At 36.4% G+C, this 15,626-nt stretch overlaps 1 protein-coding gene across 1 annotated transcript; it reads left to right on the forward strand.

The window, feature by feature from the left end:
* Nucleotides 1-4,941: 4,941 nt before the first annotated feature.
* On the forward strand, nt 4,942-14,252 carry LOC113357437 (DNA mismatch repair protein MSH1, mitochondrial-like). The gene is made up of 21 exons (XM_026600827.1): nt 4,942-5,303; nt 5,397-5,494; nt 5,627-5,702; nt 5,788-5,907; nt 6,228-6,275; nt 6,830-6,894; nt 7,113-7,198; nt 7,286-7,450; nt 7,539-7,648; nt 7,859-7,964; nt 8,058-8,133; nt 8,286-8,344; nt 8,466-8,533; nt 9,403-9,576; nt 10,081-10,287; nt 10,542-10,798; nt 10,901-11,044; nt 11,460-11,517; nt 12,112-12,411; nt 12,555-13,280; nt 13,518-14,252. The coding sequence occupies exons 1-21, from the start codon at nt 5,031-5,033 to the stop codon at nt 13,746-13,748; spliced, it is 3,447 nt and encodes a 1,148-aa protein (XP_026456612.1). The 5' UTR covers nt 4,942-5,030; the 3' UTR covers nt 13,749-14,252.
* The last annotated feature ends 1,374 nt before the right edge of the window (nt 14,253-15,626 follow it).

Genomic DNA, 15,626 nt, shown 5'->3' on the forward strand with positions numbered 1-15,626 from the left:
ATACCGTTTTGCATCCAGACATGGGTAATTGTTCTAAACTCCCATTTCAATCATTGAAACATCCTTAGAAGACGACAATGGTAATCTCACACATACCATTACCTTCAAGTAATTTTTAAGCTATCGAATGATCAATACGAAACTTCCCAAGTTAACATCAAATGATTGTCTCACACAAATCATATAAGATGTTCAAGGTAATTTCACATGATCATCTTTCGACTTGATATTTAGTTTCTAACAAATAAATTGTCTCCAACTAAACTCGTCAAGAATATGATGAACATAGTTAAAGCAAAAAGCTTCCAACACATATTTCGAGAAATAGATAAGCGAGATAAACTCAAGTCGAAATATCAAATGTGTATAATATAATTGTCTATATAGTTATACGACTCAGTATCACTACAAGATAAAATAGAATAGACTTATGAGTGATAAATAAGATTTAGTCTCCACATACCTTTTGTTGATGAAGTTCCTCCAAGCTCCTCAGTAGATCTTTGTCTTTAATTGGTGAACATCGTGAAGTCTAATGCTCAACTACACATTTTATCCTAATCCGAAACATAGCTGTAAGTAGACTAGTAATCAAGTATATAGTTTTGATCAACTAAACTTGACAAACAAGCTTGATATAGCAACGGTTGCGAGTTCGACTGAGCAGTTCTCTAAAAAGTTGCCCGCATCATCAACTCATCGGCGCATTGATTATCCGGTATTTTTATGATGCTTTATTACCAAGTAACAAAAATCTCCTTGATGCTGCAAGTGGTGGTGATTTAGTGAACAAGACAATATCACAATCTAAAAAATTGATTGAAGACATGACAAAAAATTCTCAACAATTCTCAAGCCGTAGATCGGAGCCACCTATCAAGAGACTTAATCAAATGGACGAGATTATTGAATACGTCAACAAATTACAAGTATGATGATAAGCACGAAAGTGCTACATTTTATGCCCATATTTATATTAGTTAGGACTCGATATTTTGGCTAATAATATTGTTTTAAGGCTTTTGCAGGAATTACAAACAAATCCAATCACCTGAGAAATAAGTGGTTAAATAAACAACAAATGACATTTGCGACTAAAATGGGTAAATGTGGCTGGCCTGGTATTCCTATGTATCAGCACCACTGCGCGGCACCAAACATAAACGGAGCCTTATGAACTTGCAAGGAAAAAGGAGTACATGATTAAGTTCACGATTCCTATAAACGTGGGCAGAATTAAAATTCAGTTGGCTAATGTCACTGGCTTGGCACTCACGAGTTCACAACGGGCAGACAATTCTTAATCTCAATTAATGCATGGTGAAGCGAGTCGATGTCAGCACACTAATGCCACCTAAGATTGGTCAAGAGTGACTTTATTATTGTTAGCATAAGAATGGAAGAATATCACCTCCATGACCACGTGCAAATGAAGAAAAAGGAAAGATTAATATATCTTGTCCTTACATAAGTTCTCTTGCTATATTTATATAAAGAATCTAAAGGAATATTTGAAGCCAAATGACGTCATTTTGCAAATACAGTTAAGGTGGGACCCAGCACATGCAAGAAGATATCATGCTTTCTAAATGAAATTCATATACTATGGAAAGTGGAGATTCGGTGATACTTTACAATGTCTCGTCATATTATGACACGCGGCACAACATCATTGGGTGAATTTATATTTTCATGACATGTGGCAGACTTCTATTGGGAGGTGATGTGGCGACGAAGAAGAAAAACGTGAATTCATTTGTGAGCTATATTTATGTGTTGTTTCAAAATATACCAAGGGGGCGCCCGGCCACAGAGTTGGAAGAGAAACATGAGAAGGATTTTGGAGTTTTTTTTTCGATTCTTTGTTTTTCTTTAGCTAAAGTTTGATTTTAATATGTTTATGGTTTTTGAGAAAGCCATGTCTAGCTAGAGTTATGTTAGGGTTTGGGTAGAAATCAATTTAATTGTGCAAACTCTACATTTATATGCTCAATAATGATTTAAATGACTAGTAGCTTTTCTTCATATAGCTTGGTATTTTATTGTTCATGTGATTTTCTTGATTATTTATGCTTTTGAATTGATATTTCGTGCCTTCGGTTAAATCCCTAGACGTGGTATGCAAGGATAGATAGGTAATGCTTTAAAATCACTACTCATGAAGCGAAGAAAAATAGAGCGGAGAAACAATATTTGAAAATGCATGGAATAGAATTTTAAAGATTAGTAGAGTTTGCATAATTAATTAGTGGAAACCGAAAATCCTAACAACCTTCTATCATTCTGTTTTTCGTTAAAATTATTCATTGTTTCATTTTGTTCCGAATTTCTAAAAATCCTTAAAACATTATCTTGTTGATTATTTAATTTTTGGTATTAGTTGGTAGAGTATTTCACACTCCCTGTGGGAACGAACCACATTTGCTATCTATATTACTATTGACATGTGCGCTTGCGGATATAACTGGGTTTCATTTAATCATTAATTTTGGTTATCTAAAATCTACATCATACGACAACAATGATCCAACAAATTGCATCTGTGGTTGTAAAACCACCTAGCCAAGCTTATGAGAACGTAGAGCAAGTCAATGTTATTTTATCCAATCAACGGTGTGATACTTACTCCAACACTTACGATCAAGGATGAAGAGACAACCCCAACTTTAGCTATAGTAACGAGCAAGTTGCACGTACAAGTTCTGTTTACAACCATCCAAGTGAGTTCCAACAACAAGTGCAACAACCTCAACAGGCCCGAAACCCATATTTTTCAACGATATATACTTTGACGGAAACTCTAATTTTCATGGTACATCAAAATCAACAACGAGCAGACTTAAATCAGCAGAAGACTAATAATACAATTAAAGAGTTACAAGCACAAGTTGGTTAACCAAAACAACAATGCTCCCAACAATAACAACCTCAAAAGGGGGTCAAATATGGAAGAGTAGCTGAAATCTTTTATGCAAAGAACATATAATGCGGTCAAGTACTTGCAAACACAAGTTGGTTCATGACTGAGGTGATTTATCACTTGAATGCACAATATGGTGGGAAACTCCCTTCTTGACCTCTTAACCCAAGAGAGGGTGTCAATGGTATTACGTTGAGAAGTGGTACACAATTTGTGCAACCTGAAATTATTGACACGGTAATACGTAGATCCAAAATGAACCGGTTTTGGAGGAAAAGAATGCCGATTTTCCCCGAAATCCTGAGGTACCTAAATCTGAGTATAAACCTCATATTTATACTTACATTCCTTCTCTACCCTTTTCTAGCAGGTTAGCTAAAGCTAATAAGAAGGTGGAATAAGATAAGGATATTTAGGATGTTCTTAAGAAGGTGCAAGTGAATATTCCACTCATTGAAGTAATTAGGCAAATTCCTCGCCATTTCAAGTTTTTAAAGGAATTGTGCACTAACAAGCACATGCTAATCGGTAATGAAGTAATGAGTGTGGGGTAGAATGCTTCGACGTTTCTTCAAAATAAACTCCCACCTAAATTGAAAGATTCCGATAATTTCATTATTGAAAAAACTAGGTTTACAAAAACTATGTTAGATTTATGAACATCTATCAATGTTATGCCTACTTCACTTTATCATGTTTTAAATCCTGGTCCTCTTAAAAAACCCGACATATATAGTTATTCAACTTGCCGATAGATTTAATGTTTACCCGAAATGGATTGTTGAAGATGTTTTGGTGCAAGTAAACGAACTAATATTTCCGATGGATTTTTATGTTTTAGACATGAGTGATGCGAATTCATCCTCGTCTACACCTTTACTGTTGGGTAGACCATTTACGAGCACCGCTAGAACGAAGATTTATGTCCACAATGACACATTGACTATGAAGTTCGATGAAGAGGTCTGTCATACACCTTAATATCTTTGAGGCGAGAAAACATTCAAGTAATATTAAATCAGATTTCCATAATGTATGCGTTGGACGAAGGCGTAACAAATAAGGAGATAGTCTGGTTGATGAAACTAAACCAAGCGCTTCATGGGAGGCAATCCATTTGTTTAGTATTTTTTTTTTTATCTTTTGATCTTTTATTTTCTTAGTTTAGGGGTATAATTGTCAAACCAACTTAAATACAACATACTCCCAAATCATACGCAGGAATTTTACAAATTTTACATATTTAGAAAGTTTTTTGGAAGAACTACACAACGAGTGTAAATACGATTATCAATTTTTCGGTAATTTGATAATCGTAATTTGGTAATTTGTAAATATGATTATCAATTTAGAAAGGTTCTTTAAATTCTCATTTGATTCGAGAAAATGAGTTTGGAAAACAATTTTTTAAAGATGAACTAACACATTAATTTTAAGTTGTGTAGGATATCCACAACCAACATCTATGCAAAAAATATCCACCACTAAAAGCAGTGCATGAATATCCACAATTACAACATTTGTTTCGGCTTTTCACATTTTGAAAATAATTTGCCTAAATTTTTATGACCCTAGAACCAAAAAGGTGAGATTCATACTTTTTCACGATTTATAAGGGTACCAGGATTACTAAGGGCTGATACCATCTCAAGATTTTAAGCGGTCCTGACCGTTTAATCGGCTAAATGGTATCAGCCCCGGCAATGCAGCCCTTATAAATTAGTTAACTCCATTCAAAAGAAATGACTGGCCTAGGACTCATTTAAAAAGAAACTCCCAAAACTTCAAATCATCCATCGTCATGTGCTAGATTTAAAATACGGATTCGGATGGACTTGTGGATATGCGATTATCCATTGACTGACTGGCCTAGGTCTCATTTAGTCCACCGAGTCCTTCGGTGCTAGGACACAACATAGATAAGTTGCACTGTAAAACCCAATAGAACATCCACACGCGTGAGAAATTCAGAAAATTTCCAACAACACAGTCTCCCAAAATAGAAAGAAACAACTGTTCTGGTCTGATGTTGTGGCGGGAAGACCAAACGCAACCAAACCCTCTCTGTAACTCAAAAAGCAAACCCTAGGAGAGAGAGGAAGAACAAAATATGCATTGGGTTACAGCTAAAACACTCATGACATCGCTCCCTCGTTTACAACCAGTTTTGATTCGATCAAACGCTGTTGTTCCAAGATTCAACTCATTTACTTCTTATTCTTCTCCTCTCCTACTCAAAGGGTCGGTTAATTCATCCGAATCAGTGAGGATTGTAAATCCAAATACAAATGCTAATACTAATACGACAGTGAAGAAGAAAGTGAAAGAAACTAAAAGATTTCTAGAAGAAAAACATGAGTCTCATATTATGTGGTGGAAACAGGTTTCATTATATTGGTTGGACTACTTCCATCATTTCTGTTTTTGTGTGATTTTTAATTCATGTTGCGGTGACAATGGTTTATTTGTATTGCAGAAGTTGCAGGAATGTAGAAAACAGACAACTATTGAGTTGTTGAAGAGGCTAGACTACACAAATTTACTTGGTGTGGATGTGAATCTGCGAAATGCAAAGTGTGATATCTAATTTTTGCTCTATTTTCACTTGTTTCTTTGCTTATGTAATGCCAATTTCTAATTTATAACATGCTATCTCCAGTTATAATGTTTTTGTTTAATCTGTTAAGAATGTTTTTGTTTGTGTAGATTGAAAGAAGGAACACTTAACTGGGAGATGTTGCAGTTTAAATCAAGGTTCCCGCGAGAAGTTTTACTTTGTAGAGTATGTTTCCAACATGGTTTGTTTTCCAAATTATGTATTCATTTGCAAGTGTTCATCGACGGTGAAAGCGATATATGTTTGTTAGGTTGGGGAATTTTACGAGGCGATTGGAATTGACGCTTGTGTTCTAGTTGAACATGCTGGGTTGAATCCTTTTGGTGGTTTCCGTTCCGATAGTATCCCAAGAGCTGGCTGCCCTGTAATGGTAAATGTCAGCTACTTAATTCCTGCAATATGATCACCAGCATTTCTTCAGTTTATATTTGGTTAACATTTTAATAGTCGAAGATGCTTAATTGTCACTGGAATAAAATTGGTGAATCTAATGACAAAATACCTTTCTAGAGAGCTTTGTTTCACCATTTATATGTAAAATACTACTCATTCTAGTGTCAAATATACAGTTAAAAATGGTGAGTTTTGTTCAAATACTACTTGTTAGCTCTATTAATGTCCTTGCGTTTTCTTCCCCAATTGGCCAAGTTTCTTATTGCTAACTGTTCTGATCAACTATTTTCTTTTCAGAACTTACGGCAGACTTTGGATGACTTGACAAGCTGTGGGTATTCAGTTGTAAGTAGAACTAGTTTAACGTTCCCAACATAAATTTCTTGAGATTTTTTTACGTGCCTGACTTGCTGAGGATTCATCGTTATGTATGTAAAATCCAATTATCTTCAGATTGCCCTCACAGTAGTTTAAAAGGTGGATCTTGGATATATTTGTCCAATTAGGTGATGATTTTAAAACCAGAGTTACGTTATGCTTTTGCGCGGACACATCAATTTTGGGAACTTTAAAGAATTTTTATAAAGCAAGAACTATCCTTAGGCGTCGATATGTTTAAAATGTTGGTGGTTGTTGGATGATGTCAGTGAACTGGATTTTTCTTACAAGTAAAATGTCCACTCGTTCTGTTTCCATTTGAGTTGCGGCTATACTGATGATGGACATGCTTCAGAAAGTCTTTGACCCAGATTTACTTTGGTTTAGAAACTGTTTTCTTTTTGGTGACACTAGACAGTATTTGGTTTTTTGTTTGAGTAGTTGAAGTAATTGCAGTGCCGTTTTGAGAGTGAAGATAGCCATTATAAGTCCCCTCTTTATCGTTTTGTATTTCTTTGCAGTGTATTGTCGAGGAAGTTCAAGGACCAACCCAAGCTCGCTCTCGTAAAAGTCGCTTTATATCTGGGTATATATTTTTGCCATATACATCCATGCATTATCGATTTTTTTCTTTTTCGTTTGGATGATCTTGTTGCAAACTCAAGCCTGTTTTGCAACTTGTGGTGCATCATTTTATCCTAAATATACAACAGACCTTCTACCGACGTCCATGTAAAAGGCTTATTTGCGCATGTTATACTGCATGGCACCCATATTCTACTCTGACTTGTTATACATTCGTAGTCATGCACATCCAGGTAGCCCTTATGTATTTGGACTTGCTGGAGTTGATCACAACGTTGACTTTCCTGAGCCAATGCCTGTTGTTGGTATGCACACTTAACCGAATATACTGCGTGTCGCTTTCCTTTTAGAACGTCTTCCCTTATACACCTCTAATTATTTGGTACTTCCAGGGGTATCTCGTTCTGCAAAGGGTTATTGCATAGTTTCAGTTCTGGAGACCATGAAGACATTTTCGTTGGAAGATGGGTTGACTGAAGAAGCCATAGTTACCAAGCTTCATACTTGTCGTCACCATCACTTATATCTGCATACGTCGTTAAGAGACAATTCTTCAGGTTTGCTTGTTTCTTCAATCATGTCACACAGTTGACTTTATTATGCTCAATGTTTAATTGCATATATTCTGTTTTTGAGATTGTACAGGTAGGTCTAGTTGGGGAAAATATGGCGAAGGAGGGCTGTTGTGGGGTGAGTGTAGTGGCAAACACTTTGAATGGTTTGACGGTAACCCTGTCGCTGAAATTTTGTGCAAGGTTTGCATCTTACTCGAGTCTCATGTACATTGTTTATTACTGGCACTCTCTTGCTGAAGAAAATAGATCCCATAGCCAACTTAGATCACATAGATTATCAATTTCAACATTACTAATGGTGCATTTGCTTACGGGTTGGCCTGTCTAGGCCATAATTTTCTTGCGTATTGAAGTGATATTAGAAATTAATATGTTGTAGTTGTTTGAAAGGTAAGGGAAATATATGGTCTTGATCATGAAGTGGAATTTCGAAATGTTACCGTATCTTCTGGGAAAAGACCTCGTCCTTTACACCTTGGGACAGCTTCACAAATTGGTTGGTTCAATCTTATCTTAGTTATCATCTATAGTTATATTTTTCGCTTGAATTCTTTGAGATTTCTATCTCTTATATCTGCGTGTTCTCCAGGTGCAATACCAATGGATGGGATACCAAGTTTGTTAAAGGTGTTGCTTCCATCAAGTTGTGGTGGCCTTCCCATTCAGTAAGCAAAAGGCTTCTGTTATGTCTTCCCCTTAGTGATTAGTTGTGGATACCATTTTTATGTCATCTATATTGTTCTTCTCAATGTGTTCATTTTTATATTCTTTGTTCGGCTGACCATGGCGTTTAAGACTTTTTTTTTTAAACCCTCAGGTATCTTAGGGATCTACTTCTCAACCCTCCACCATATGCTATTGCATCATCAATTCAAGGTAAGGATTTGGCTTTTCACCCTCTTTTTCTAATCTTCTTTTCTTTTACACATCGTTTATTTTTTGTCACTGCATGCGCAGCTGCAGATGGTAATATTAAAACTTGTCTTTTCTCTGGCAGAGGCATGCAAGCTTATGAGCACTGTCGCATGTTCAATTCCTGAGTTTACGTGTGAATCTCCTGCAAAGGTTGTATTATCATTACCATATGATCATTCCTAAGTTTCTCTAGGTGATGATTTCTCCAACAATCATCACTTACAAAAATCAACAACGAAAATCTGTAGCAATGGGTGTCAATTGATTGTATTTAGCTTGTTTTCTACCCTATCCATGACATGGTTAGCATTTCCAGAATGCTTCAGCCATGATGTCTTTGTACTACAGGTGGTTGGAACTTGGAAGAACATATTGGTGACTTACATTTTGATCTCGTTTATTCTACAATGTTATAAATTATGTCTTTATCATATGTTTTTTTCCCAGTGAAACTATACATATGATTTGTATAAAAAGTTGCATCTCTGCATCTTATTTTCTTAACACATCTTTAAGGCTACTTTTTTTTTCCGGATGCATACAACCACTTTTATGTTTATTGGAACATCTTACGTATCTTCTCCTATTCTTAGGCTTTAGGAGTATTAAGTCTCTGCTATAGAAGAATGCGTAGATCGTATGAGCTAAAAAATTTGTCAACTTTCATGTCACAGTTGGTCGACATAAGCCCTCAGACTCTCCAGTACTGTGTTGACAGTACTCATCATAAACTTCGATCAATATGTATCCTTATGGATGCATTTCTCTCCAGGTGGTTTATACCTTTAAAGCTCACAGCAATAGTTTGCGACTGTTGTACCAGTTAGTGTCCCTATAATAAATTGTAGTATTGGATGTGCAAGGCGTTACTCAAGAATAATTTTGACATCTTACCTTTTTCTGAAACATGTAATGAGTTATTTCCATGGCTCCTTTATGCATACCATGTTAAAGTTAATTATTTTTGTTTATTTTTTTTATTCTGTGGCTTATTCCATTATATTGGTTGACGTATGCAGCTTGTGAAACTGCTCGAATCGAGGGAAGCTAATCATATAGAGTTCTGCAAGATCAAGAATTTAGTGGATGATATTTTACAGATGCACAGAAACCCCGACCTTGATATTATCCTCAGATTGTTACTGGATCCGACCTGGGTTGCAACTGGTCTGAAAATCGAACATGAGACCATGGTTAGTGGTTGCATATGCTTTTTGACGTCTATATTAGCTTGTATTATTAGTTTATATCCATACATGTATAAGTTAATGGCTAACCGGCTAAGTTAGAATATACAGTGAGTTCGAGGTTTATTAAAATAAGCGAGTTACCTTTTGCATGGCCTGCAAGTTACTTTAGTGGGTAAAGTATTGCCAGGATGCACACTTCTCAGACGAACAATAACAATTGTTGCTATTGCCAGTTTCATTTGTAATAGTTTTTGCTACTCCTTGTTGGTTTCTGTTGTTTCCTTCTTTTGGTTCAGCAATATAAATAGATAGCTTCCACTTGAGTGCAGCACGTGCATATTTTGGGTTTCTGTTGTAAAGTCTCCAGTTTCATTCTCTATACATTACATTATGTAATTTCTTGTTTAAACAACTAAGGTCAAATAGAATGGTCAGCTTGTTGTTATAGTTACCCTCAAGATTAAAACATCTAAAGTTTCAAGTTGTTATTCTTTTGCCGGCTTATAGGTGAGCGAGTGCAAGTGGGTTGCTAAGATAATTGCCCGAGTAATCTCTTTGGATGGTGAAAGTGATCAAAGAATAAGCTCTTCTGCTGTCATTCCGAGCGATTTTTTTGAGGCTATGGAGTCCTCGTGGAAAGGTCGTGTGAAGAGGATCCATGCAGAAGAAGTTTTTGCTGAAGTGGAGACGGCAGCTGACGCCTTATCTCAAGCTGTAGGTTCTTAAGAATTTCAATTCATCACTACACTTGTTCTGACAGGTGTTGTGTTTTTTCTTCCTTGTTGAGTAATTGTGATATAGATATATATGCAGTTAACATGCTGAGCAGCATGATACCTGTGTTACTTTATCTGTTTTAGCTCCATGCCAAATTATTATGTCGCCAAAAATGTTTCAAAAACTGTACAAGATGACATTAATACTCCGAATCCCGATCCAACTAATGCTTCTTGTGCTTCATACTTCAGGTAACAGAAGATTTCCTTCCGATAATATCGAGAATAAAAGCCACATCTGCTCCACTTGGTGGTCCAAAAGGTGAAATAGTGTATGCTAGAGAACATGATGCAGTTTGGTTCAAGGGTAAGCGTTTTACACCTTCTGTATGGGGTGGTACCCCTGGGGAAGAACAAATCAAGCAGCTTAGACCTGCTATAGATTCAAAAGGGAAAAAGGTTGGGGAGGAGTGGTTTACCACCAAAAAAGTCGAGGATGCGCTAAATAGGTATGCTTATTTTATTAAGTGATGAATTGACCTAAAAGTATTCTTGGAATTGCAATATTAAGTTTCTAGATCAATAATGTATTGTCGTCGTCTCTGCGTCAGGTACCATGAGGCAGGTTCCAAGGCGAAGGTTAGGGTCTTGGAGTTACTGAGGGATCTTTCTGTGGAGTTGCAAACTAAAATTAATGTTCTTGTTTTCACTTCCATGATGCTTGTCATCTCAAAGGCACTTTTCTCTCATGTGAGGTTGGGTTTCTAACTCTAAAGATTTAACAAGAGCATTATTAGTTAATCTATCCTCATCTGTTGTTTACTATAGATAAATTTTTTATTTTTTTTTAACTCAAAAGGGCAAATTTAATTAAAAAAACAAAGATGTCGCCACCAAGATTGACACCAAAGTTGCAAATCTAATCTTGATTATTTTTTTGTATTCCTTACTTTATATAGTTCTCTTCAGATGATTACATTTTATTCGCGCTTTGTTTCTTAAACTTTTAAATATATGCTCCGGTTTCCATTGGCAGAACTATTCAAGCAGGTGAATTCCAAATCACATTTATTTATTACTAATTGTTAACTCTGCATGCCATTGTTTACCTATGCGTCCTTGTCAGTTTGTACTCCTTATCGTGATGTTGATCGTTGACAATTTATGCAGTGAAGGTAGAAGAAGGAAGTGGGTTTTTCCATCCTTAGTCGAGTTCCTTGAAACAAAGGTATCTTACACGTGGGTAATTATTGTCTGATATTTAATTGCTCCTGATGCATGAATTCTGTAATTCCCTCACAAGTTTCTTGGTTAATTATGCTGAGGTTGGTTAAAAAGGTGATGCATTTCCGTGCTTCAAAAATGGTAGGGATGCAAGTAGTGACAACTGACATATAGTGTTTATGAGCAGGGGCGGAGCCAAGTGGGGCAACTGCCTCTACTTGCCAACTAGCTCCTGATGGCTGTTTATGCTTTTTTTTCTTTCACCTAAACCACCTAAATTGGCTCTTTCTTTCATATTTTGCCCCTAGTGGATCTTTTTTATTTATTTTTCTTTTTTCCGCCTCTTACCTTCAATCCTCTTTTTTGATCGTCTGTCTTACCTTCAATCCTAGCTCCGTCACTGTTTATGAGAGAAATCTGACGAAGATAAAGTGCATTATTTTGGAGGATGTTAGACCAAAATTTTAATAGAATGCATTTTCAACTCTAACAGATGCAAAATCCAAGATAAAGGCATTTTCTTCATGTTTGTGTTCTAAAATTTTTCCATGGATTCCAAGCGGAGCTTATCTTCACATGCTTAATGTTAATTACGTAGGATAAAAGCTCGGGAAATGGATCCAATAAGATGAAAATATCAGGCCTATCACCTTACTGGTTTGATGCTGTACAAGGCTGTGCAACACGTAATACCGTGGAAATGGAATCCATGTTTCTTCTCACTGGGCCAAATGGCGGCGGCAAATCAAGTTTGCTACGTTCAATTTGCACAGTGGCGTTGCTCGGGATATGTGGATTGATGGTGCCTGCTGAGTTCGCCTTGATTCCACATTTTGATTCTATAATGCTTCACATGAAATCATATGATAGTCCTGCAGATGGGAAAAGTTCATTTCAGGTGCGGCTATGTTCTTTATTTTCTTAATTTTTTTTTCTTCGTTCAAGTCATTTCCCAATTCATATTTGAGCACGTATGTTCACCAGTTCTTTTTTTGCTATCTAAACATTCTCCTGTTTAACTGAAATAGCACAATTTTTCAGATTGAAATGTCTGAGATTCGTTCTATAATCACCGGAGCCACATCAAGAAGTCTCGTTCTCGTAGATGAAATTTGTAGGGGAACTGAAATGGCAAAAGGGACCTGTATTGCAGGAAGCATTATTGAGACCCTTGATGACATCGGTTGCTTGGGTATCGTCTCTACCCACTTGCACAGTATTTTCAATTTACCGTTGAAAACAAATAATACTGTATTCAAGGCAATGGGTACTGAGATAGTCGATGGACATCCAAAACCGACATGGAAATTAATAGACGGGATTTGTAGAGAAAGCCTTGCTTTTGAAACAGCCCAAAAAGAAGGGATTCCCGAAGCAATGATCCAGAGAGCTGGAGAGTTATACCTCTCGCTCAATGGAAAGGATTTGAGTGTACAGAGATACTCCACGAAGGTACAACATCAGAATTTTAATTCTGAAAAAGAGTGGATCAATGAAGCTGAAGATCGATCATGTACTCTTAAATCCTTGAACTGCAAGAGTGAGACTCTGAATCCTACAGAAACCTTACAGAAAGAAGTTGCAACTGCTGTTGCCATAATTTGTCGGCAGAAGTTGATTGAGCTCTGCAAGGATAGGAATCTATCAGAACCTGCAGAACTGATGTGTACTACCATCGCCACCAGAGAACAGCCACCTCCATCAGTGATAGGTTCTTCCTGTGTTTATGTCCTGTTCAGACCCGATGGCAAGTTATATGTTGGAGAGGTATATTGATTCTTCATGGCTCACAAACTTGTTGTACATTCTCTCTCATTTTATTTAAGTGTTGGGTTATGTTTTCATATCTTTGACCTGGGTTCCGGATCACTCATCATGTAATTCCAAAAACTTCAACCACCCGTATAGAACAAATGGTGTAAATTTACGTGGTCCACTCTTCCTTCACTCCTTATGACGAATTTGCCCTTGGTGTATAATCCTGTATTTTGTGTTTTTGATCAGACGGATGATCTTGGAGGCCGAGTTCGTGCTCATCGTTCAAAGGGAGGTATGCAGAATGTATCATTCATCTACATTGAAGTTCCTGGAAAGAGCTTTGCTACATTACTTGAAACTAATCTGATCCACCAGCTCCCTAACTATGGCTTTCGCCTTTCAAACGTAGCTGATGGTAAGCATCGCAACTTCGGCACATCTAATAATATCCTAGAAAATTTAACCTTGCGTCGCTAAATTAGTGTCATCGGCGCCCTAACCAAAGTTCTGAATGATCTTTGAAAAGAACAACATTCTCAAGGTTTCCAAGTTCTGTTGTTGGTAACATCAAATGCCATTGATTTGACTCGAGTTGCTCCAATTTTGGGTTCAGTGTGGTGGTTGCTCTCTTTTTTGTAAATCAAAGGGGTAAAAAATGTAGTTTATGTAAATAGCATTCGGTGGAGACCTTGTAGCATTTTCTTTTTGAAAATTTACGATTATATATATTGGAAATGCACCTTTGTTGCATGAGTTGTTCTTAGAGCAACGATCATTTACTTAATGAATTAGTATATTTGCTGAAAAAACCATCGAAGCCAGATGAGCTGAGAAATGTGTAATGAAGAGGAAATCAGTGTTATTGAATGTGTGGGAATTGTTCTACATTTCATTTTAGGCGACAGAAGCAAATTTGATTTGATAATAGCACCTGTTGATCATATCCGAATATTTCAATTTAAATACTCAATTAAAAAAAAACAGGGAAAAATTCGGAACCCAACAACACATAAGGATTTGAGTTGTGTTGAGGATGAAGTTACGCTGTTGGTGATGAGTATTATGAGTTGATATCAAGGAAGAAGATTAACAGTTGATTTTCAGTTCTCGGAGAAGAATTAGAAAGTTAGGGTTTCTGTAATTGATCGAGAATTCAATTAAAGGTGATTAAGGAGAAGTTCGAAGATGGGTTTGTTTTTAATTGGTGTTTGATGGAAGTTGTGGAGTTGTTCTGAAGATTGATTAAAAAATTGAAGACTTTAGGGTTCTTGAGTTAACTGAATCTTAGAAGATGAAATTGAGGTTTTAAAAGAAATATTAGAGATGGGTATGGATTGATTGAGTGAAATTACAGTTGGAATTAAGTTATAATACGAAGTGATGGATTTATGAATTAAGGTTTCAGTGATGAGAATTGGGGATTTATAGTAAGGTTTCTGAGAAACAGTGAAGAGGATGAAGATTGGAAGATCAGTAGAGGATGTGTGTTGATTATTGCAAGACATGTGTCTTGCTTGCATCTGAAGTTGTTAGTGAAGATTAAATGGCTGAGGTAATGTTTCTTCCCTGTAATCTTAAGTATTACAATTTCTAGTTGTTGAAGTTATGAGATGCCATGAACTAAGATGTAAGATTGTTGAAATGAGTTTAGGTGTGGTGGTGATGATGTTGATGTTACAGAGAAGGTGATTTTAGTAAGTATCAGTTGCAGATTCTGGTGGTGCTGAATAAATTCAGGGTAAGTTCATTCATTTGAACTCAATTGAGATGGATTGTTGTGTCTATGGTGCTATGAATTGTTGGTGGTTGAAGTTGGCTATAATTAAGTCAGTTGTATGGATGTGCAGTCGAGTTTCTCTAACTGATAATGGTGATTGAGTTATTGAAGTCTAAGTGTGCTAGAATTGGAGTTGTTATGGTTCAGATGAATAAGTGATTGCAAGTAATGGGATTGGAGTAAGAATTTATTAAATAAAGGCTTGTCTAAGGTTGTATTCTAAAGTGATGTGTGGATATGTGAATTGAATTGTGAAGGTGGATTGGAAACAGAAACGGAGATGAGTTATTGGTGGTGTTGGCTGTGTTGTTGAATTTGCAGATGAGAGTTGAGTGTTGTTTGGGTTAAGGCATGTTGGATATTACAGCTACTGCACATGTAGATGTATAAGCTGAAGTAGGTTGTAATGATGTTTTGACCGTGATCTTAGTGAAAGGCAAGTGCAGTTCAAGGTAAAACTTGTATTTCAGTTGTATTGAAATTGTAGAATTCTGTTATAATGAATTTATTTGAGTAATGATCTTTGATAGAATCAGGTTGGTGAAATTGAACTAGTATTAGAGATGCAGGTGTGGTAG

The sequence above is a fragment of the Papaver somniferum genome, chromosome 3 (assembly GCF_003573695.1).
Source record: "Papaver somniferum cultivar HN1 chromosome 3, ASM357369v1, whole genome shotgun sequence".
In the NCBI taxonomy this organism is placed as follows: Eukaryota; Viridiplantae; Streptophyta; class Magnoliopsida; order Ranunculales; family Papaveraceae; genus Papaver; species Papaver somniferum.

Bases quoted from the DNA above. Each gene is read 5' to 3' on its own strand.
- LOC113357437 (XM_026600827.1), top strand. From the start codon at position 5,031: ATGCATTGGGTTACAGCTAAAACACTCATGACATCGCTCCCTCGTTTA. The intron at 5,703-5,787 runs GTATGTTTCCAA...TATGTTTGTTAG, and splicing joins GAGAAGTTTTACTTTGTAGA to GTTGGGGAATTTTACGAGGC. The intron at 7,199-7,285 runs GTATGCACACTT...TGGTACTTCCAG, and splicing joins TGAGCCAATGCCTGTTGTTG to GGGTATCTCGTTCTGCAAAG.